The sequence below is a fragment of the Euprymna scolopes genome, chromosome 26 (genome assembly GCF_053919585.1).
Source record: "Euprymna scolopes isolate OS-2025 chromosome 26, ASM5391958v1, whole genome shotgun sequence".
Lineage (NCBI taxonomy): Eukaryota > Metazoa > Mollusca > Cephalopoda > Sepiida > Sepiolidae > Euprymna > Euprymna scolopes.
The window spans coordinates 69,515,574-69,540,296 of record NC_136507.1 but is presented as its reverse complement, the minus strand read 5'-3'; the positions used below and the strand labels follow the sequence as shown (position 1 = coordinate 69,540,296).

The 24,723-nt window shown below is 33.8% G+C and overlaps 1 protein-coding gene across 2 annotated transcripts in view; it reads right to left on the bottom strand.

The window, feature by feature from the left end:
- Positions 1 to 24,342, bottom strand: part of LOC145248144 (large ribosomal subunit protein uL10m-like) — a 43,498-nt gene extending 19,156 nt beyond the window's left edge. Inside the window, exons 1-3 of one of the 2 annotated variants that reach the window (XM_080109966.1) lie at positions 23,846 to 24,342; positions 15,599 to 15,789; positions 3,906 to 4,078 (exon numbers count right to left, since the gene is read on the bottom strand). In XM_080109966.1, the coding sequence (XP_079966092.1) occupies positions 3,906 to 4,078; positions 15,599 to 15,766 (341 nt within the window). In that variant the 5' untranslated portion in view covers positions 15,767 to 15,789; positions 23,846 to 24,342. Of the gene's footprint in view, positions 1 to 3,905; positions 4,079 to 15,598; positions 15,790 to 23,623; positions 23,780 to 23,845 lie in introns of those variants that run through there. The other variant, XM_080109965.1, reaches the window with a different exon arrangement.
- Positions 24,343 to 24,723: the final 381 nt, after the last annotated feature.

The window sequence follows — 24,723 nt, the reverse complement described above, 5'->3', positions numbered from 1 at the left end:
TTATTTAATTCCCTTCATTTATTGATTCTCTGCATCGAACATTGAGCACTTCTTTTGGATAAGATGTTTAAGTGAAAGATTCTTATGGAATATTGAGATAACCTGCCTCACTAATATGTTCAACTTTATTTCGAACATGTAAATATGAGTATGTATTGTAAAAGTGAATAGTGTCACAGAAATTGAAAAGGTGCTGAAATTAATCTTATTATGCTTTAACACATAATCTTTTTTTTTTTTTTTTTTACATAGGCGTCACCACTTATCAAGGTCGATAGGCCACTCAAGGATAAGGGTTAAAGAGTGTACAGTAGTCAAAAGGACAATATAGTAATCAATAGTAATGGAAGTTCGGTAAATTTGTAAACTTAAGTGGAACGGCTCATCAGAAACTTGTTCACGTTGGACTTGAAGACAACCATATTATAGACAGCTGGAAAGCAGGAAAACAGAAGACAATTCCACAGGCGTGCAGTTCTAAAAAAGAAGCTTTGATCATGGAATCTATGTTTAGGTTTAGGCACAGATAAAGAGTGGGGAGAATTATTGATAGTGTTTTCAGCTAGTCGAGTGTTTCTTGTGAAAGTTTGGCGAGGGGGGACCATAGATTGAAGCTCAGTCGAACACTTTCCATGAAAATAACGATAAAGCAAAGACAAACTCGCAACATCTCTTCTGTGAGATAGAGGTTGCAGCGAAGAGAAAAGGACATCTCCCACCAGGCCACGAAGTCTATTTTGAACCCTATCAAGGCAGGACAAGTCTTTTCTAGCAGCTCCTACCCATATGTGGCAACAGTAAAGCTTAATAATGTACGGCTTGCGTTAATATTGATTATTATTTGATTTAGTTTTATTTTATGCTATTTATTTTTCTGAGTATTTATAACCTTATTTGCATTTTTTAAAGTTTTAAATGGTGGACATTGTCGAGACTACCCCTCCCCTCTAAATTCCACAATTTTCCGGACTTTTTTTTTAACTTCTTTTTTGTTATTATTATCGGTTACAGACTTAACTTTCAGATTATAAAAAAACAAATTGAAAAAGAAAAAATTTTTATAACTTTTCACGTGGGGGTTCAATTTTCAATTATAACGTTGTACTAAATTGAACACGAACTTTGTGACCACGATGAAAAAAAAAAAATGGCAACTCTCTCTGATGTGACCAGAAGTTAGGGGTTAGAACGGCGGGGTTAAAAAGAAAAAAGGAAGATTTCTTTACCCTCCCCTCTCTCATCTATGTATGTATGTATGTATGTATCTATTTATTCATCGTGGCCACAAAGTTCGTGTTCAATTTAGTACAATGCTATAATTGAAAACTGAACCCCCATGTGAAAAGTTATAAAAAATTTCAATTTTTTATTGAAAAAATTAAAAAGAAGTAAAAAAAGTGGAAATTCGGGGGGGGGGGGCAGTCTCAACAATGTCCGCCGTTTTAATTTATTTTCTACGATCATGTTAAATTTCAATTTTTTATTATAATCTGAAACTTAAGCCTATAATCGATATTAACAGGAAAAAAGTAAAAAGAAGTTAAAAAAAAAAAAAAAGTGAAAATTGCGGAGTTATGCGGGGGGGGGGGCAGTCTCGACAATAGCCGCCATTTTAATTTATTTTCTACATTCCTGTTAAAACGATTGGTATGTTTAAATTTAACTATTTAAATGGAAACAATTTTGTCTTTGATTAATTAATTTATTTATATATGTGTTACAGAAGATCAGAACAACATCAGTACCACCGGTTTAAATCCAAACAAAGGGGACTAATATCTGATCACCTATGTCAGACTCTATTCAGTTTCTGTTTATATCTCATTAAATAGGATGAAGAATGTTTGACATAATTGACCAGTTATTGTTCCCATTTGTTTGGATTTGAAATTTGCAACCGATGGTACCAATGTTGTTCTGACTTTTTATAATGCATGAATAAATATTATGCTCTTATTTTTTAAACTTTCTTAACCAAGCACTTTGTTAAGGTCCCACTAACCTTACATAGGTATAATTTATGTAAGCTGGCAAATAGATATACCGTATAGATGCAAATATTTCAGTCTTTTTTACGAATGCATATAAAGCAAGGCAATCCATAATATAGGTAATATAGGTCTGGCAAACATGCGACTGGTGTCTAGGACTAGAAAGGTGAACATGCATGTGAAAACCAAAACTATTGTTTCATAATCACTGTGGCTGGTTGTTCAAAATGCCTTTGCCAGTCTAAATAATGTTAAAATGTACTTTTGTCACTGGTACAAAATATATACACACACTGACAGCTAAGTAAAAATCACAACACAGTTGATCTACAAAATTATATTATTGTTTTTATTTCACTTTGACAATCGGCTTTTCTGTGACAAATTGTTATTCTTGTTTTGATGTTTACTAAAAGACGTGGGGGTGCAGGGGTTAAATGGTTGGCTGGTGGTGAAGAAGTGATGACACATGCCACAACCTTCTGTCTGTCTCCATGCCGATTTTATTTATAATCACATTCTTTCCATTAGTATCTTTAATATTTCCTTTGTCTATTGTCTCAACCGTTGACCGATATCTGCTCAAATGTTTCTGGGTCAAATTATGCTTTCTGTTAGACACTAGGTGGAAATACTGAATTCTTAACATTTGAATTCATATGCATGTGTGCAACCCATTGAATATTTTTCTTCCTGGCATTGCCGGCCAATATCTGACATTTTACTAGTAAATATTAATCATCACGAAAAGCAAGTAAGAAATTTCTTAATAATATCTAGTACTTCACAACTATACAGATTACTAGGAAACTGATAATTACTGTCTTTTTTTGTTCTTGTGTTTGAAGGAAGTGGTGTATGACATACACTGCTAGGGAGACATGATTTAATATAATGTTTTGCTTTTAAATCCTGAAAACAATGTTTCATGGTAAACAACTGATGATCCCTGAAATAACATTAGGACTATTGTGCATTCGTGAAAGCAAATTGATTCAGTAATTGCAGGAGATTAATTGACTTATTACAAAATAATATTTCAACGAAGGACTAAAAAAAAAAATTTTTTTTTTATATACATAGTTTTAAAGTTAAAAAACACTTCCAAGACCTTTATACATATATATATATATATATATATATATATATATATATATATATATATATATATATTCATTCAAGCACGTCTGATTGAACACGATAGAGTTATTCTTTTTTCCGATTTTTCTGGATATTCTTTCCATTCGCCGAGCGGCCTTTTTTATTTCAGTTGGCATGTTGTATAAAATGGCACCCAAACGTTGTTGTTCAGCCAAATTCTTCTCAAGCTCTTTCTAGCGGTGAGTCCGATTATCATCAGCAGCAATTGTTGTTATCGTTTTCTTTTTCCTTTCTTTGAGGTTTGGTGTATTTATAGTTTTTTTGTTTTTTTCATTGGTTATAAATGTGGGTGCAGGATGATTAGGAGCGAATTATTTTTATTTTTAAATTCGATTCTCTTATTTTATAGTTTATTTATTTAGTTTCTTGTTAGTTATTAAATACTGTTAGTATATTTGTCCTATTGTCAAATGAGATCCGATTAAAAAGAAAAAAGAAATAAATAAAAAACTATAACTACACCAAGCCTCAAAGGAAAAGAAAAAGAAAACAATAACAACAACAATTGCTGCTGATGACAATCGGATGCACCGATAGAAAGCGTTTGAAAAGAATATGGTTGAACAACAACTTTTGGGCGCCATTTTATACAACATGCCAGCTGAAATAAAGAAGACCGCTCGGCGAATGGAAAAGATATCCAAAAAAATCAGAAAATAAAATAACTCTGTCGTGTTCAAGCAGACATGCTTGAATAATAACTTGCTGCCAAAATATACGAATATATATATATATATATATGAATACACTTACTTCATAATTTTGTTCTGCACGGTTAACAGCTGGAAGTCATTTTTCTTCAATTCAACTTTAATATGTCTTCTCTCATTCGATGACATTGGCAAATGTTGGTAAACAATGACCATGCGACTGCGTTTCAACATTTCTTGGGTTTGATTCAAAATGAATGTTTCATATCGGTTAAGCTAGACAAAATAAAAATGAAAAGGTTATAATGAGAGATAATGTTGAATACCCACTCTCCATAAGGTCAGCTGAAATAATCATGCAAATTCAGTACTAGGAAAATAAACTGATTCCTTTTCATTGACTCCTTAAAGTCTATCGTTGTTGCTCTGCTTAATTTTGATAAAATAATCTGTAGCGAAAACTGTGGTCAGTGCAAAAATAACTTACCTCAGAAACATCTACATGTCTGCGTGTTTTGTTACTTAAAAATAGAAAAGGCAAAATGGCGATGGGCAGCTGATTTTATCTTCAACAGTCGCATAGATGTAATATGAATTCTTGCCACTGGCATGCAAATTAGATGATCCTAGGCTACATAAAATTATTATTATTATTATTAATCAAAAAAAAAAAAACAGTTGCCGCAGCTTTATTTTTAAATGTTTTCATCTAATGAAAATATTGTTGGTTTTAGCATCGTAAATTATGATATGAAAACAGAAACTATTCTCTAAATAGTCACGTAAAGACTACATTTTGCATTATTGTTATCAACTTTGTTACATTAAAAAAAATCGTTGCAGTTTTCTTTTTTTAATGTTTTGATTAAATAAAAAAAATATCGCGTCCTAAGTTATGAAATAAAAAAAAATGAACGAATCTTTTAGTAAACGAAAGTTGTCTCCCTCTGACAAACTGTAAAACAGCGCCCAAATTAGATGATCCTGGGCTACATAAAAGCTGTTTAAAAAACAAAAAAAAATTCATTTGAAGAAGGCAAGCCCTGCATATGTACCATATTAAGGCGTGACGGATTATTAAATTAAGTCAACACAAAGAAGACAACAAACATAATCTCTTACATTATGTTATGCAAGTCCCTAATTTATTCAAAGGAAAAACAAATTAAAATAGTTGGCAAATAGGTAGAAGTAAATACTGTATTTTTGATTTTTTTAAATGAGGATTGATTATTCATTTTATTTGGATTCTTCAAACTACTGTTCTTAACTTGAGTGTAATTTTTTTTTTCTTGCCCGCAAAGATCCATGGCGCAGTGGATAGAGTATTTGATAAAATTCACTTCCCTTTAAAATTCCCTCTTCTAAAGGTTAAAAGGTTCAATCATGAGTGTGGGCAATGCTAAAAAATACAATTGAGAATTACTTAGGACTTCTGTCCAGTCAAAGCTGATGGAACAAGAGCATGCAACCTCTGTGGATTAAATAAAAAGGTTCCACTTGGAAATTCCGTGCAGATTCCTTAGTTTGACAGAAAAATAACAAAGTTTGACAAGATACACCTGAAGAAGGTAGGAGGTTACATCAACTGAAACATGAAAATAACACCTAAGATGAGAAAAAAGTGTTGCATGTACGCAGATGTAAATGCGTGAGAAATGGCATCACCAGTGGGAGTGGGGGGGGGGCTATAAAAATGAGAAAGATCTCGGAAGAGATGATATAACAAATATAAAAATGCTTGAGCAGTCCTGATGGCATTCCTTGTCAGGAGTTCCTTCGGCGATAAGCAATTAACTAACCCATTTTCAAAGAGAATGTAAAACATGATACGGTAGATCTCTTAGGACCAATGTTCCATACTTTCAATGTTTTCCATCAGGTTATTTGTTATTTGCCAAACACGGAAAAATTCATACACGAACCTTATTTAGTACAAAATGCATAAAATCTATAATAATATATACATAATATATAAATATATATCATAACTTTACTATTGGATAAAAAATATTTGAGGATGAAAAATCAGTTATTTGAAGAGAAATGTTAAAAAAAAATTGTCATATAAATACTATGACATATAAAAACCTGAAGCAGATGACAGACACGTGTCATAAAATGAATGAATGAAATCGTTTAATCCAGCTGTTTAGAGAGGGCGATTATCAGAAACCTGTTAGCGTGACAAGTAGACAATAATAATAAATTTTGAAACTCTGGCTTGAAAATAAGTGATTTGCATTTTACACAAATAGCAAAAAAAAAAAAAAATAGTTGCTTCGTTTTGGGAACAAATTGAACCGCTTATTATAATCTATATATAAAAAAAGCCCTAAGACATTTCATTTTCTTACATGGATAACATTCACGAACACATGCAAGGAGTGAAGGACGCACTAGAAGATCATGTAGGTGATGTCACGGCTGTGACAACAAGGAAATAAATGTTGTTGCTAAAAAGAACACATGGGTAAGGTATATTTCCTATTCTTTGTCTTCGTGTCCTTTGCAACTGAAACTGCACACAATGCGTGTTGGTCTGCAGATAACATTACAGAAGTCTGAATGATCCAAATAATACATGAATATTATAACAGGTAATCTAAACACGTAATTGTTTATCCGATTTCCAAAGTAAACAGAAAAATGAAAAACAATTTCTGGGTTTGTTTTACTCTACACATAGATTTGAAAAAGTTGTCAAAAAACAAATATATACCAAATAAATGTTATCAAAGGCAAGATAAGTTACTCTTCTACCTAACTGGATATGTTTTTAGTGGTTTTACTCACTTTAAAACGTGTAATCGGTTAAAAAATCATGCAGTGTTTACCGATATATTCGTAAAACACAAATGGCAGCAAGCTTTAAGTTGAATACGCTAAGTTTGGGAAAATGGGTTCAAACTAAAAAATTATACAAAATACTGTTAGAAACTCATTCAATATATGTTAACGTGACATATGCTGACATATATTCGGCGGGTTTCAAATAGTATTTTGTATAATTTTTATTAGTTTAAACTCACTTTCCCAAACTTAACGTATTCAACTTGAAGCTTGCTGCCATTTGTCTTTTTCAAATATATCGATAAACACTGTATGATTTTCCAACCGATTACACGTTTTAAAATGAGTAAAACCACTAACAATTTTTCCAGATAGGTAGAAGAGTAACTTATCTTACCTTTGATAACATTTATTTGTTATACATTTGTTTTTTGACAACTTTTTTTAATCTATGTGTACAGTAAAACAAACCCCAATTTCCTTTTATAAATATCATGAGTTAAATTTCCATTTTAGGTCATGAACGAGAAAAAACATCCAGTTCCAAAAATCTTAGTTGGAATAAGTATTTTTTGAAAGACACTGAGGCGAAATGCACTATGTCCTTACTAACAATACGGATGAACGTTAAAGAGAAGGAAATGACTTTTGAGGATAAAATATTGATATTGTAAGCTGGTAGCTATTTTATATGTTACACAATATATAAATAAGAAGAATGAAATTGGGGGGGGGAGGTCAATAAAAAATGTAGTTGTTCGGGTTGTTCAGTTTTATAGCATACCAACAGTTTTCAGATTATTTGATGCTGAATACAATAATTTTGGATAAAGATTTTTATGCTTCAAGTTATTTATATTTTCAAATACAGAACACTCACCTGTGGATTTTAAGACTGCCACCATGATAGAATTATCTGTTAATGGTCATAATAATCATGGCAAATGGTGTTTAGTTTGGTTGTTTTGAGGAAAAAAAAATTGTTTATTTATTTATTTTTTTTTTTTACTTTGCAAAGCATGATTGAGTTTTGCAAAGGGAAAGGAAAAACGTTATAACATCAATGTTGGATTCAGTAAACCAATATCTTTAGACAGCCTGATCTGGTAGCACCAGGCAAATATAGTTTAAGATTATATCCAGAACCCATATTTTTTCCTAACAGTATAGGATGAGTTTCACTCAAGCAAAAGATAATTAGAGATTTTTAAATTGTTAAAAACTTATTAGAAATGTAAAATATATAATCCAAATATTTTCACATTTTATGGTGAATTAGTTAAAAGAATATTTTTAAAATTTCCCAAAAAAGGGAAATAACTTCATTTATGTCCAAATATTAGTAAAAAACCTCTGGGTAAGAGAAATCTGTTATTATTTTTGGCAGAAACATTTTTTCGAATCATGAATCTGTATGGAATTTTGAACGCAACCCCTTATTTAATCCACAAGGGTAACAGGCTCTCATTCCATCAGCCATAACAATGTAGAAGTCTTAAGTAATTTGCAATTGTATTCTTTGCACCGCTTGCACTGAGGATTGAACCTTCAACCTCCAGAAGAGAATCACTTACAATTGATTTTTTTATCCGTTATGTGAGACCTTGTGAAAATAACACTCAAGCTGAGAACAGTAGTTTCTCAAAAATTCAGAACTCGATTAAACCTAGAACCCCATCTTCCAGCGTAGACCCCTACTACCAGGTCTCCTTCTCCAATATCAGGGGTCTACGTTCCAACCTTCCAGAGGTTGAAACCCAATTACAGGAGACGAAACCGGACATATTATTTCTATGTGAAACTGGAATAGGGCCGACCACTTCCCTAGATGAGTTCATAATTAATGGATACTCCAATTTAACAGCTAAATCTGACTCCCAAGATCGCCATGGGCATGGAATATGTGCCTACATTAAGGATGGCTTCCCATGTGGCAGGGATATCTCTAGAGAAGATCCTAATTTACCCTATATGTGCTTCAGGGTTGCACTTGCTAACACCACTGCATTTATATTTGCCCTCTATAGGCCCCACAACAGCGGAGTTACTATCTTTAAGAGCATATCTGAGAAAATAGACCACATACTGTCTTCACATCCCTCGGCTAACATCCACATCTGTGGTGACTTCAATGTCCATAACGTGGAATGGCTGACCCATTCAAATAAGACAGATGATGAGGGGAGGTTTTGTCATGATTTTGCCATTGCTTATGACCTCACTCAGATTGTTCGCGAACCCACCCGTGTGCCCGATACACCCAATCAATATGCAAGCCTCTTAGACCTTTTTCTCTCAACGTCCCCTGAGCTATGTTCATGTACCGTTCATTCTCCTCTAGGATCCTCCGACCACTCCGTCGTATCAGTTAAGATAAAAACGAAATGTAAGAAGCCCCCAGACGTATCCCTCCACCGTACTGTATACCGATACTCTATGGCTGACTGGGATAGCTTCCGTACATTCATATCTGATTTACCTCTGCACTCCATGTTTAAAAAGGAAGTGTCCTCTATAGTATCAGATCTGACCGAATGGTTAATTGTAGGCATAGACCAATTCATACCATCTAAAAAATTCCAACAAAAACCTAACAGCCAGCCATGGTTCTCCCCAGAATGTGCTGCTGCTATCGCGCACAGAAATCACTTTTTCCATAGCTACCAACGTAATAGATGCACTGAGACTAAAGCTGCTTTCAGGACTGCCAGCAACCAATGTAAAAGAGTAATAAAAAATGCAAGAGAGCTATATGCCCAGTCTGTTAAATCCAAGGTAGCTGATCAGCAGCTTGGTTCCCACCAGTTTCGGCAAATAACAAATAGGATCCTGAACAGAAGTGTGCGTTCTATCCCAACCATTATCAATGGACCAGAGGTCATCTCGTCAGCGTCAGACAAGGCCAAACTATTTGCAAAGAACTTTGCAGCTAATTCTACCCTATGCGACGAAGGCCATCAACACCCCACATTTCCTCCTATAACACAGAACAAGCTAGGTAACATACAAATATCCGTGCATGAGGTCGCCAAGCTAATAAAAAACCTAGATTCCAGTAAAGCAACTGGCCCTGATGGCATCCCAATTATAGTGTTAAAAAAGCTTCAACCAGAACTTGCTCCCATACTTACGGAACTATTTAAGCGCTGCCTTAAGGAGAAGTGCTTTCCGACCCCCTGGAAGACCTCATCAGTTTGCCCTGTATTTAAGAATTCAGGTGATAAGTCATCTCCCTCTCAGTACAGACCAATAAGTCTTCTCTGTGTTATGAGTAAGTTGCTGGAATCCATATTAAATAGAGAAATAGTCAACCACCTCAGCAGGAATAACCTTCTTAGTGACACACAATATGGTTTCCGCTCTGCAAGATCTACCGCAGATGTGCTGACGGTTATATCCCACAGGATTAGTGAATCTCTTGACAAAGGCTTCCTTTCTAGGGCAATTGCTCTTGACATATCAAAGGCCTTCGACAAAGTATGGCATAAGGGTCTACTTCACAAGATTTCCAGCTACGGTATAACTGGAAATGTTTTCTCAATCATTAAATCATTTCTCTCCGATAGGTTCATAAGAGTAGTGGTAGATGGTCAAAAATCGGAGGCCTGCAATATAAATGCTGGAGTCCCTCAGGGGTCAATCCTGGGCCCAACTCTCTTCCTGATCTACATCAATGACCTCCCTAAACACATGCTTAAATCATTCGTTGACATCTATGCTGATGACACGACCATCTATGGCAACACATCAAAGGCTGTAAATGACGAAGTTCTCTCTGATTCTCTCTCCTCTGATCTCGAGCGCGTGGTTCAGTGGGGGAAGATGTGGTTAGTTACCTTTAATGCATCCAAAACCAAACTCCTATCCTTACATCATCAACGCTCTGATCCCCAGCTGGCATCAATTGTGATGGATGGCTCTCGTCTGGGTGAGGCCCCGTGTTTTGACAAGCTTCTGGGTTTGACCTTTACTCCTGATCTGAAATGGAACACGTACATCAAGTCTGTTGCCAAGGTCGCTGGAAAGATGGTGGGATCCTTCTACCGCTCCAGAAGATATCTCACTACTGATGCAATTCTGTATCTATATAAAAGCCAAGTACAGCCAAGGATGGAATACTGTTGCCATATCTGGGCAGGAGCTGCCAAAAACAGCCTATCATGCCTTGACAGAGTACAAAATAGACTTCGTGGTTTAGTGGGGGATGCCCTTTTCTCTACCCTGCAACCCCTCTCCCAGAGAAGAGACGTTGCGAGCCTATCCTTGTTTTATCGTTATTTTCATGGCAGGTGCTCGTCTGAACTCCAATCCCTGGTCCCCCCTCGCCAATCTTTCACGAAAAACATCCGTCTAGCTGAATCCACTGTGAAAAATTTCCCCCACTCTATATCTGTGCCTAAATCAAAACGCGGATTCCATGAACAAAGCTTCTTTCTTAGAACTGCACGCCTGTGGAACTCTGTTCCGTCTGCCTGCTTCCCTCCGGACTACAAATTGGATGTCTTCAAATCTAATATTAACAAATTCCTAATGAACCGCCCCTTTAAGTAAACACTTCATCAAATCTCCTCACTAACGTAATATACTTGCAATAACCCTTATCCCTGAGTGGCTTCCGGGCCTTGATAAGTGGTGATCTCTGTGTAAAAAAAAAAAAAAAAAAACTCAAATAGCTTACTTTTTTATAACAGACATTTCAAGTCCAAGAGTGTTTTAAGGAAATTCTCATCTTTTCGTGCAAAGTATGTTGTTTTTACAAACTATTTCAGATTCATTTTTTTCATTCTGAATACAGAAAAAAATATGTTATAACTCTGACATATGATTTGGAGTACTTTCTGGAATGTATACAACAAAATTTTGCCCAAACTCATAAATTTAAATTCTAGTGATTTTGAAATATCAGTGATGCCTATCAAAATCACCAGTATGTTAAAGGGGAATAATTCAACATTTGCATTAGTTATCTCCCTTTGGTAAGTTTAGAATTGATATTAGTGTTTGCACATTATAATTAAATATCAAAAAATGCTTTTTAAGTAAAAACGCTTAAATTACACGTCATGTCGAAATTAGTAAAAATTCAAAAAATTTCAAAATATTGCATAAAAAATAATTACAAGAAAAAAATAAAATTTATTGAACAATGCAGTTTTAACGGTTTCTTCTATTGCTATAATTCCGTATGACAAACGGAATTAGTTCCCTTGTTTTCACTTCACTTTTGCTATTATAAATTAGAAAATGGTAGATCGAGAAAATGTAACAAGATCAAAGTGTAGTATCTGTTCTTCAGATGCGGCACTTCCATTTCTCGTTCTCTTTCAGTGGAGGAGAAATCCTTCACGACTGAGACAATTTTTATATTTGTACCTTTTCTCCACGTTAAAAAACGACCCTGGTGTCTAACTCTGTCCCGTGGGGATGGGGAGGCATTGTAAATAGGAACAATGATTTGGGGTTTTTTTTGTGTGTAAAAAAATACTTTTCGCACATCTTCTATTGGATGATTTTTCGTAAATTTTAACATGTTTACCACTTTCAAGATGACATGTAATTAAAGTAATAGTATTTTTACTTGAAATGCATTTTTTTTTATCCAATTATACTGCCACAAGCACATATTGAACACATCTCACTTGAGAGTTCCAAAACTATAAACAATAAAAGTTCATCTCATTATGAAAATAGGAAAATTCTACATATGTAGAAATATAGTCTGTCTTTATATAAATGAACACACACAGAGTTGCAACCTTGGTTGAAATGAGTGTTCCTAATGATGGAGGTCTTAACAGAGCTGAAAGGGAGAAACAGACCAAATATCAAGGTCTCATGTATATGAAAAAAAAATGGAATCTTAGAGAGATATCAATCATGCCAGTTATTATAGGTGCCACATAGCTTATGAAGAAGAACCTGAAGTCCTACTTAACTAATATTCCTGGTAAACCAAGTGCAAAAAAGATCCAATTGCACTTACAGGAACAACGAGGACACTAAAAAGAGCTCTCGGTTGGTTTCAATAAAATAGCAGGGCAATGTTGGCAGCTGGTTTGGCTGCCCCATACCCAGCATTGCAATCTTCAAAGGAAGAAAATTAAAAAATAAATAAAAAACAGAATATACAGATATATAGAGAAAGAGAGATGGAGATGGAAATGTGTTACATCTTCTATATTATTAATAACATTTTAAATGTTTATTTATGTGTGTGTGCCTATATACTGATAAAACTTTCGAACAAATGCACCGAATTGAAAAATTATTTTTTTCCCCCCTAAAAGGTGCGAGTCCCTAGATTGTCATTATTTATATATGGTTCGTAACGAACAACACAGAGTCACACAAAAAGCCTTAAATAAAGGTTTTTAGGCCGGTTCATGCAATTGTCGAAAAAGTTATCTGCTCATGTCAACGGAATTTAGCACTGTCTGTATACAGTCGCGGTAACATCTTTCGGCATACGGACAGGACTTGTGGCGCAATGGATAACGTGTCTGACAATGGATCAGAAGATTCCAGGTTCGAATCCTGGCAATTTTGTAATAATTTTAATCATCATTTTATCCGTTTACTCATTATCCTTACCTTTAGGGTATTTTTGTTTTTTCAGGGATTTTTTTTTTGTGCATATGGGAATTCCCCATACTCTGAGTTCACAGGGTAAATGTTGATGGTAAGACAATGTTGAGTATACTCAATCTTTTTGTTTGACTCAGCGTTGTGGGTGCTGACGTGACGCAGCCACTAGTACTAAATATACCAAGAAAATATATTCTTTCATCTTTACAATTATATAAATATAACTTTATCTGTGTGTGTGTGTGTGTGTGTGTGCGTGAGTGAATGAGTGACTTTATTCCTTATAGACTCTGAAACGGCTGGACAGATTTTCTTTAAAATTTACAGAACTTTGGAGTATAAGTCTGGGAGTGATCTTAGTTAAGTTTTGTCCCATACCCCCGATAATTACCGATAATCGATAATTGAAATTGTTATTTTAATTTATCTATCATCGGTAAAGCCATTTTTCCATGTCATCGCTTAACAAAAATGATAGAACAACAGGCCATAAAATTTCTACGGCGGGTAAGTTGATAGCGTGTTTTTTGTTTTTTGCATGCTGTGGTCTGTGGATTCAAACTCCGCACATAAATTTCTTAATTTTTTTTTGATTAACTGCAAAGAATTTTATAAGACTTGAAAATTTACCTTGCTGTTTTTTTTTTTAGGGGGAGGGGGGACATGACGTGGTCTGTAGGTTCAAACCCTGCACATAAATTTCTTAATGTTTTTTTTTTGTTAACTGGAAAAAAGTTTATATAAAATGATTTTATTAAAAAAATGCAATGTAGAATAACATATTTTGGACTAAGTTACTGCATGGAGGCATGTGAAGCTTCCTCCCGGGCGATTTCACGGATTTCGATGACAATAAAAATATAGGAGTGTGAAATATTCGTTGATCATTATTCAAATCCGGGCAACGTCGGGTCAGTCTGCTAGTATTTGTATAATTTTATTTTATTAATTGGGGGAGGGTTGGGAGAAATAAAACCGCTTGATACTTTTTCAACCAAACAATTCAGACATTTGGGATCGTTTCCTTTACCCCCTTCAACATTAATTAGGTTTGTTTTCATATTTAGAAAATCTAGTAATCTTTTTATACATTAAGTTTATAATATCTTCCAAAATTTATACACAATCCAATTCTCTGTAATTTTTTTATATACTGATATTGGATATCAGTCGCGAAGACAACCTTGCTAATCGCAATAGCAATAACAAACACGAAATGCATCTCGTGATCAAAACAAAATGATGTTAGCTGCATAAAACGGAAAGATTTTATCAGCCGACTAAAAATAAAAGAAGAGAAAGTGATCCAGAAGTTTTCTTCTGGCAGCCTTGTAACTTTTATTTCCTTTATTTTGTCTTTTAGTCCTGACAAAGGGGAAGAACAGCTGTTTTCTGTGTTTGAATCTATGTATCAAATATTTACCGTTGGTTTGTTTTTGACCTTGAAGTAATAGGTTTGTTTTTGTTTGTTTTTTTAGACCCTTATATCAGACAGCTTCATACCTTGTCTGGAGCGATTTTCACTAAACAAAAATAATAATAATTTTGAAAATAGTTTCTCATTTAACATCATTTATTTAAAATTTATTTATTCTATAAATTTGGTCAAAGAGTACTTAAAATAATCTAAATAATATTTATAAAACAAAAATACAATATAGTTCAGACACTTAATATTGGCTAGTTTTTGAGCTTTAATTTTTTATTGCCTTACAGTTGGTGGCTTCATGCTTTGTCTGTAGAGATTTCCATAAGATAATAAAATAAAAAAAATGCCTAAATGAAAGACAGTATAGCTCCAAGAAGCAACATAAGTAATATGCCAGAAAAGGCATGGCCACATTTAGTTGTCTAGATGACACACCAGAAGATGCATGGCAAAAGGTGTTATTTAAACAATTCAGTTCCTAATCTGGCAGATTTTGATAATACACATAAAAATAAAAAGGAATTTTGTCGTATTTCAACGTTATTTCTGTTGGACCAAAACAAATACTAATGATATTTTTTTTTTTTTACCAAAACAGGACATCAAACACAGGCACACCCACAATTCAATGGACAGGCTGAAGCTGCAATTAAATCAATGAAACACATTCTTCATGACAATATTAGAACAAACGATGCCCTCAATTCTGACAAAGTTGTTCTGACTCTTTTGCAATATAAAAACACTCCAATGTGTGATGTTAGCCTGGCACAAATTCTGCTCTACAGACAGATGGGATCCCAATCAATCCAACATATTACAATTTGTATCATGAATGGATCTTTACAGCTCAAAGATGAGAACTTGATATCTGAATGCAAGACTGAAAGGCAGAACAGGTACAACATTGGCACTAGAGAGCTTGAAACTAAAGGTAGGATAAACAAAAAAAAAAAATGAAGACAATCTTTTTTACCAAAATTTCTTACCATATTGGTTTGTAGGGAAGTCTGCGGTTTCAGCGCATAGCATGTCTGTACCAAAGGAGGAACAGTTTTTAATTCAATTGGTGCTGTTATTTCTTGTAAAATACGCCGGAGGAGTTGAGCAGGTGGAGGTTTCCGCACGTCAAGGCTTTTCCGGTGACGTACCAGCATTAGACGAGGTTGGAATATGGCAGCTATAAATAAAGAAAAATAAGCAAGGAGATAAAAAAAAAAAAAAAAATGGCAATGATAACATTGTTGCGATGAAATGGCATATTGCAGGTATATCAATCAAAAACTGAAATGTATGTAGCTATTCAAATTTATGGTGCTATTGAGTTTTCTTGACTGAAGCAATTTCAAACCATTTGGATTTTTTGGACTACTTTTCTCATCTTGAATATTATTTTCACAACTTTCTTCATCTTGTCGAACTCTGGAATTTGCATGGAATTTCGAATGGAACCCTTTATTTAATTTTATGGGGGCAGCATGCTCTGGATAGAGGTCCTAAGTAATTTGCAATTGTATATTCGGTTGCCCATACTGAGGATTGAATCTTCAACCTACAGAAGACCGTCACTTTTACAACTGAATTTGTCCAAGTACTCTAACCACTGTGCCACAGGTCCTTGTGGACTTGTTCTGTTCGAAATTCTGTGGAGATTCCTAAGTTCGACAGAAAGATTCCCAGAGTCTGACATGATATACCTGAAGAAGGTTGGAGGTTACATCGACCAAAACCAGTATTTCGATGAATCCAAATAATACAAATAACTAATCTACTGTCAAAAAGTTTTCCTCACTCTTTATCTGTGCCTAAATCAAAACGTAGATTCCATGAACAAAGCTTCTTTCTTAGAACTGCACACACATGGAACTCTCTACCACTTGCCTGTTTCCCTCCTGACTTCAACATGGATGTCTTCAAGTCCAACATATACAAATTCCTGATGAACCGCTCCCCCCCCAAGTAATGACACTTTATCAAATCTCCAATACTAATGAATACTACAACACTATCCATTGATTACTGTACACAAAATAACCCTTATCCCCGAGTGGCTTCTGGGTCTTGATAAGTGGTGACCTTCATGTAAAAAAAAAATTAAAAATAATCCGCATTTCAAAAATTAAGAAACGTGGACCAATTCTGTTTCAGTTATTCTCCATTTTTGTATTGTTTGATGTTAAGATATTAACTCTCTCGATCACTCACTTGTAACAGACATTTTAAATTCTTTCATAAACAAGATTATTTTTATTTCTATTTTGTTATAATCATGTTAACAATGACCATGCGAGAGAGAGAAAGCAGGTGCTATTAAATTCCTGTAAGAAACTGGTATTTTTTCACAAAGTTTAATGAATTATTTTTTTTTAAACATTTATAAATTTACAATCTAAACCTAACTGGTAACCACTTGGACTTAGGGTTAGAAGTAAAAGAAACTGTCCTAAAATGCCACAATAACCCACAAATAGAAATCATCTTGCGTTAAATTTATATAGAAAACTGATCCTCCATCCTAAATTCTAAAATAATGAAATAATCACATCAAAAAATTGGGGGGGGGGGGCATTCAATAGACAGTATTAATTTACAAATCTATCCAGAAAGAGAGAGGAAAAAAAAGTCTTTTTTGTTGTGGTGTCATTTTTTAATAATGAATAATAATTGTTCCTAGAGTTAGACACAAGGTAGGGTTTCAATGTGGGGAAAACCCAACTACCCAAAGAGGGGCACTCTGGATATGAACAAAAATTAAAATTGCCTCAATCTAGAAGGATTTCTCCTCGACTGATCGCGGTCAGAAATGCAAAGTGTAGTATCAAAACATGTACTACACTTTGATCCTGTCCAAGAATTCAAGAATTGTTATTCCAATTTATTAATTGTAATTATGTTCCCACTGAATGACCTGAATGAATCAGTAGCTATTAAAGTGGTAAGGAAGTGGTATTCTTTACAAGGGTCAATTCTAGCATTACTTGGACTTAAAAGGTTAGTTGTAAAATAATTTTTTGTTGTTAATGGAATCTATGTTTACGTTTAGGCACAGATAAAGAGTGTGGGAAATTAGTAATAGTGGTTTTTGATAGACGAGTGTTTTTCATGAAAGTTTGGTAAGGATGGGGAACATAGATTGAAGCTCAGACAAGCACCTGCTATGAAAATAATGATAAAGCAGAGACAGGCTCACAACGTCTCTTCTGTGGGAAAGAGGTTGCAGGGAAGAGAAAAGGACATTCCCCACTAAGCTACAAAGTCTGTTTTGAACTCTGTTAAGGCAGGATAAGCTGCTTCTAGCAGCTCCTGCCCAGATGTGGCAACAATACTCCATCATTGGCCGTACCTAATTGCATCAGGAGTGAGATACCTACTGGAGTGGTAGAAGGATCCTACCATTTTTCCAGCAGCCTTGGCAACAGATTTGATGTACGTGTTTCATTTTAGATCAGGAGTAAAGGTCAAGCCCAGAAGCTTATAAAAACATGGAACCTCCCCAAGACGAGAGCCATTCATTTCAATTGATGCCAGATGAGGATCAGAGCGGTGATGATGTAAAGATAGGAGCTTGGTTTTAAATGCATTAAAAGTAACCACTACCACCACTTTCCCCATTGTATCACATGCTCAAGATCATTGAAATGATTCTTATTTGGAATGGTTTTAATAAAATAAAATACTAGCAGAGAGACCTGACGTTGCCAAGGATTGGAATGATGATCAACAAATCTTCTACTCTCCCATACTTTTATTGTCATTGAAATCAGTGAAATCGCCTATTTTTAAATCAAATGATTAATTGCCTTCTCTAGTTAGCCCCCCCCCCACACACACACATACACAGTATACCCAGAGGAAGCTTCACATGCCTCCTCGCAGTGACTTAGTCCACAATACGTTGTGGTCTACATTGCACTGTATAGAATCTACCATTAATTTTATAACCTTATCTTTAAATTAGCAAAGATACCCACACTTGCTGTGGGTACCCAACTGTACAGCAATCTAAACCTTAAAATTCTTGACCTTAAAAAATGGTGTGCACCATCCCTAGGTTGGAGACCATCATCATGTTAGGTTTGATCATGATCGGTCCAGTGGTGTGGGTTGTTGGAGAGTATATATACATACACTATGATCTTGACCATATACCTTTACCTTGGGAAATAGTGTGTACCATCCCTAGGTGGGGGACCATCATCCTGTCAATTTTGGTCATAAATGGTCCAATGATATGTAATGTAGGAGAGTAGAACATACAGACACACAAACACTACTACTTTATATATATAGATAATGGCTTGAATTAAAGTTTAAAATGCAAAAGTCAAGTATCATGGTTCAATTGTGCTCTTAAAAGATACATTCATTTCGAACACGTCCCTGTCTTATAAAAGAATCTACTGTCGATTTTAGAAACTGGACCTTCTTGTGTGGTAATCAAACTTCTTAAATGCACTTGCAATGTTAGGTTGTATAAAAGTGTTAACTTTGATAAAAATCGGACTGTTCCTTCGTTAATAGAATTTTTTCGATTATCGATTTTCGATACTTATTGAACACATTCCAATACAAAACCTACATAAGAACACTCCCAGACACATCAAGTACCTTGATGTGAAATTTCACAAAAGTCAGCCCAGCTATTCCGGAGTCCATAGAGAACAAACTCACACATGCAGACAAAGTTCCTTTTATATAATAGAGATAGAGAGGTTATAATCAAAATATGTCTTTAGTCTTTATTTTTAACATTTTTTTTTATAATGGTTTTATATAATAAAAGATATATCTTAAAAGTTTACAGGATAAATTGTCTTTACTTTTGAAATTTAAAATTAAAAAAAAAAAATACATTTCAAAGTACAGCTGAAAAAATATTTTTTGATTCTAACATATTTTATTAAAAACAAGTGAAGCATGCATGGTCCCCCGTAAGTGCACAGTGAACGAGGCATAAAAAAAATGACTAAGTTCAGCATTCCCCCGCCCCATTTACCACCAAAAGTCCCCAGGAGATGTCAAATCCTGGTGAAAATGAACTTGCAGTTTTAGGCCTTAACATATGGAAATTTGAGTTTTGCACCATGCAAAAAAAGAAATGACTAAGTCCATCATTTGCTCTCCTCCTATTCAGCCTCAAAAGTCCCCAAGACCTTAAAATATTTAAATTTGAGTTCAGCACCATACAAAACTGCTAAATAGACATACACAGAAAATTTTGGACAAATATGCTAAAATAGTCCCCAAAATGGAGTGTTTTTATAAACCTTAAAAGAGCCCCTGGGGCACACCCAAGAGTTATCGCAAAGTATAGATAAATAAAATTATATAGAAATCAGTTAGTTACAACTTTTCAGAAAGTTTTATAAAAATCCAAGGCATCAATTTTTTTTAATAAGCACAAAAGTGTCAATTTTAGCTATATTAACCCGAAAGGCACCTCTGTGGGGAACAATCTGAGTTTTCCTGAAAAATCCGTTCTGTTACTTTTTTACTCATATCATGTTTAAAGTTTGTGCAAAATTTTGAAACAATTTTGAAAAGACGAACGGACAAGGGTGAATTTACAGGTCAACCCTCCTTTTGTCGTTTTGTTTCCAAAAAAGAAGCATTTCAAAGTAAAGACTATTTTTTTACATAGAGTTTTAAAATTGAACTGGAACTATGTAAGTATTAATCAGAAGGGACTTTTCCTCCATATACCTGGCATGACTTGATAAGACTTCTGCTAAACAGAAAACTGAAATTGAAAAGAAACTGTTTTAGTAAAAAAAAAATAACTGAGAATTTTATTCTAATGTGGGTTGTTTTTTGTTTCTCCATTTATGAGTTCTTAGATGTTAACTATGTTGGACTTTTGCTTATATTATTCATTTTCTTTTAAAAAGTTTTTCAACCTTCTTTTTTTGTGTGTGTATGTGTATGTGGAAGAACAAACCGAAAAAAAACGTAACTTATAGTACCAAAGTTTACCCTTTAGTGTCCAAGATCAAAATGCTTAAACTCGTTTCTGTGCATATTATCGGTGCATGCACTAGCCTGATTTAATAAAAACAAAAAATTATATTTCAGACCAATCAGATTTTCTGAATTTATTTAAAATGGCCTTTCTGGGAGCCACTTTGATCTTTTAAAAGGCCAAATTTTTCTTCAATAAACCAATTGGCATCACTTGACGCTGCTATGTTGGCCTTGAGTCTGCTACAATCCCTCAACTCACACAAACATTAGTGAACACACAGACGCACAACTCATTGACTTATCATCGTCTGCCAATGTGTATAAATTTATTCCTTGAAATATTCCCAACCTTTCTCGATGAACCTTCTAATATGAAAACAGATAAACATTAACTCTAATTAACAACTTTTAATGAAATATAATTTGCATAATTGCGTGGAGGAGTTTTGATTACAATTTTTAGACCTGTGTAGCGCATGGCCCCTGATTATCAACTCTAATTTCTTCGATATTTCAGCAAAAGATATACATACTGTAGTTCTTTCAAACACGTTCATTCTGACCATGAGAGATGTTTCTTTATCCAAAACATATTGTTAATTATTTCAATAATTTTCTTTATTCACTATTGTTCAATATATTTTAGATGTTAATAATTTGCTCACTAATGCACAATTGTTGTTTTTTTGTTGTTTTATAATATTAATTGTTAATTATTATTTTGTATGCAACTAGAAAAATGGGATAAAGTCTCTGTTCATAAATTAGATCAGATAATATTCCTTTATTCTGGAATATTATGCAAACAGGCGAAAATTACGAAGTAAAGATGAACAAAAAATTTCAGAGAAATATTTTAATGTGACTTGTTTTATAAGGACTTTAAAATATTCACAAACATTCTATATTTTTCCTATTGCTGTAATCTTCCATTCTTAAACATGTATAAAATCTCTTTTTGAATGTACGCCTTCTGAACTCATTATTTTGCTTTAGCAGAAACACTTCGCCCAAATTGAAATCCTGAAGGAAACTCTTCAAATAAGGAACTCTAAAATTGATGAGTCTTTTTGAATGTACCAAAAGGTTGCATTTTTGTTAGTTACTATTTTGAGTTTTGCTACATAGCTTGGGGGAGGGGGGGTAGAATACAATCCATTTTTCGGGAGAGTGAATAGCTGCTGTCACTGCGATTAATTTCAGTTTGGGCGGACATTTAGGAAATTGGCCCCCATCTCTAAATTCCACAATTTACATTTTTCTTTTCTTTTTTTTCACATTGATCTCATCGATTACAAACTTAACTTTCAGATTAAAAAAAAAATTTGAAAACAATATTTTTTATGACTTTTATTGGCAAGGATCAGTTTTCAATTATAACCTTTTACTAAATTGAACATGTACTTCGTAACCATCACAGAAAAATATGCACCTGATGTTTATTCCTGTCTAAAAGAAAGGTGTTAGGGTAAATTTTTACTTTCCTTCCAACTCGATGACAACTTTTACAGGTTTTCGAGTATGCTGTAAATGAATATCACAGTAATGTCCTATTTTAGCATCGGAAAAAATTTCCAAAAATATTCAATTCAAACGAAATTGAATACAAAGTTTAATTGTATAACAAAAAAAAAAACATCTGACAATTCAACGGATGTAAATTTACTGTAACACATTTTTCCCCCCATGAAATTTTGCAAGTGGGCATTTTCTTAGGATTCTTTCAAGCGAGACGACGCGGATAAATTAGATAAGATAGATGAGAGAGAGAGGGGGAGGGGGTTTAAGAAAGTTCCCTTCCTGAATCCTTTTTTTAAACGGGAATAATCACTAGTCTCGTGAGAGAGTCGCAATATTTTTCTCAGTGATGGTTGATGGTCATAAAGCATGTGTTCAATTTAGTAGAACGTTATAATTGAAAACTGATCCCCGGCGATAAAACTCATAAAATATATATATATATATATATATATATATATATATATATATATATATATATATATATATATATAATCTGAAAGTTTGTAATCGATTAGATTAATGTGAAAAAAAGAAAAAAAAGTATAAATTGTGGAATTTAGAGGTGGGGGGGGGCTCAATTTCCTAAACGTCCGCCTCAGTTTCGTTTCGTCTGTCTTTGTACATTTTTTCGAGGCTTTGAATCGTAAGCTCCCTTGGCCATTTTCAGTTTGTTCCGTAAGTTGCAATTGGAAACATTAAAACTGGTATGGGTCCCCTTCTATAGATGTTCAAAAAATTTATTTCATGATTTTTATAAATTAAATACTAAATTATCAAATTATGAATTTTACATCAGGCGGTGTTAATCGAAAATGTCACCGTTAAACTTTTAGTCTGTTTGTTTGTTTGTTTGTTTTTAACTTAGTTAAACAGAATTATAGATATAGGGGATTTAGTTTGTCTTTTCTAGCGCCTGGATGTGACGGAAATTTTTATTTTAATAGGCTTGATAGTTGAAAGGCGTTCGAGTACACATAGACATGACACCGATCAATTTCACCTTCGATTATCTCCCTTGAATTTGGAAGGTGAAATTAGTTGTCTATTTATTATTTATTTATAACTAAAAAAAAAAAAAAAAAAAAAACATTTTAAAGGAAATATCAACCGCTACATGAGGTAACTTTATTGTACATCGTAAACCCCCACCTAAAAGTTGAACAAATCGATTTTTTTTATTATAATCTAAAAATGTGTCGATTAATCGTATTTCTTTTAAATGTATATATACGTCTGTCATGTATATATATATGACAGGCGTAGGGGATTTCAATAATAATTAAAGCACTTTAAATGATGCCTCATAAATAAATAATGAACCGAGAAACATCGTTTTGAAGTTCACGACACATGTCGTTATGCGCAAAAATAAATATAGAAAAGAAATAGCCAGATTGAAATATACCAAATTTTATAGTGTTTTTAAGCGTTCCCTACTTCTTAAAATACATTTATGCGCATCAAATCTATTCTTGTTTTTTAAGTAAACACTTTTAATTCATCATTCAATTGTGATAAACACGATCACTTACCCCGTAACCTTCCTATGGCCGCCATGATTATGGTCAGGGGAGGTAATTCAAAACAAGGGAGATTACTCCCAACGTCTTATCTTTCATCCACTTCAGAAAATATTTGTTAATGTGTTTCTAATAAAAGAGCAAGTGGTCGTGCATGGCAATGTGAGATTGGCACTTATGGCGGCAATTAAAAGTTTTTAAAAAAAAAAAAAAGAGAGAAAAGTTTGTACGTACCAGTAACGGAACGAAGATGAAATATTTCAAAAACCACGTCATTTGATCAAGTAGTTTTTATTCAAGCAAATCAAATTGGCGTGCTTACTGCTTTGTTCATCGACAGATTTTTTTTTTTAATATGCCGTTTTAAGAAAAAACAACAACAATACTTATGTAATTGTGATGTCGAAAATAGTAATATATTAAAAAATTACGAAAATGCATCGAGTCGAACAATTGTTATTGTGTTTTTAGTATCACTAGTCTAAAACAAAACGGCGGCCATTAATGTGGCGAAAAAAGAGATAAGCATTCCCATGTAATCGCAATCTTCGAGATGTACATTTGGGGCAAATGCAATTTCCTTCCCATTTTCAGTAAAATTTACTTTTAACTATCAATTATTTTCTACTCGATGAATCTTCGTAATTTTTTGGATATATTGCTACTTTCGACTTCGACATAACAATAAAGTAATACTGTTGTTTTTGCTTAAACCCACATATTAAAAAATCGATCTATAGACTCTATCTTAAATAGCACCATCAAATTTTACGACTAAGCGAATTATAGTGTTTCTGTCAACCATGATTAAATCCAATGAAATAAAAGGCGTGCCAGGGTTAAAAAGTAAGCCATAGGTTCAATGTAGTAAACTTGCTAAAAGTAAATTTTTGTTTTCTTGGTTTTACTTTACTACTTTATCAATCTACATGATTTTTTGGAATATGACATCGTTCTGTAACGAATACGTACATCATACTAACTTTTCTGTATTTTCTTTACTTTTAATTGCCGCCATAAGTGCCAATTTTAATAAGCACCTAAATGGTAAACGTTACTATTGGTGACATAAATTATAAAGTATAGCAATAAGGGCTAAATATTTGATTTGT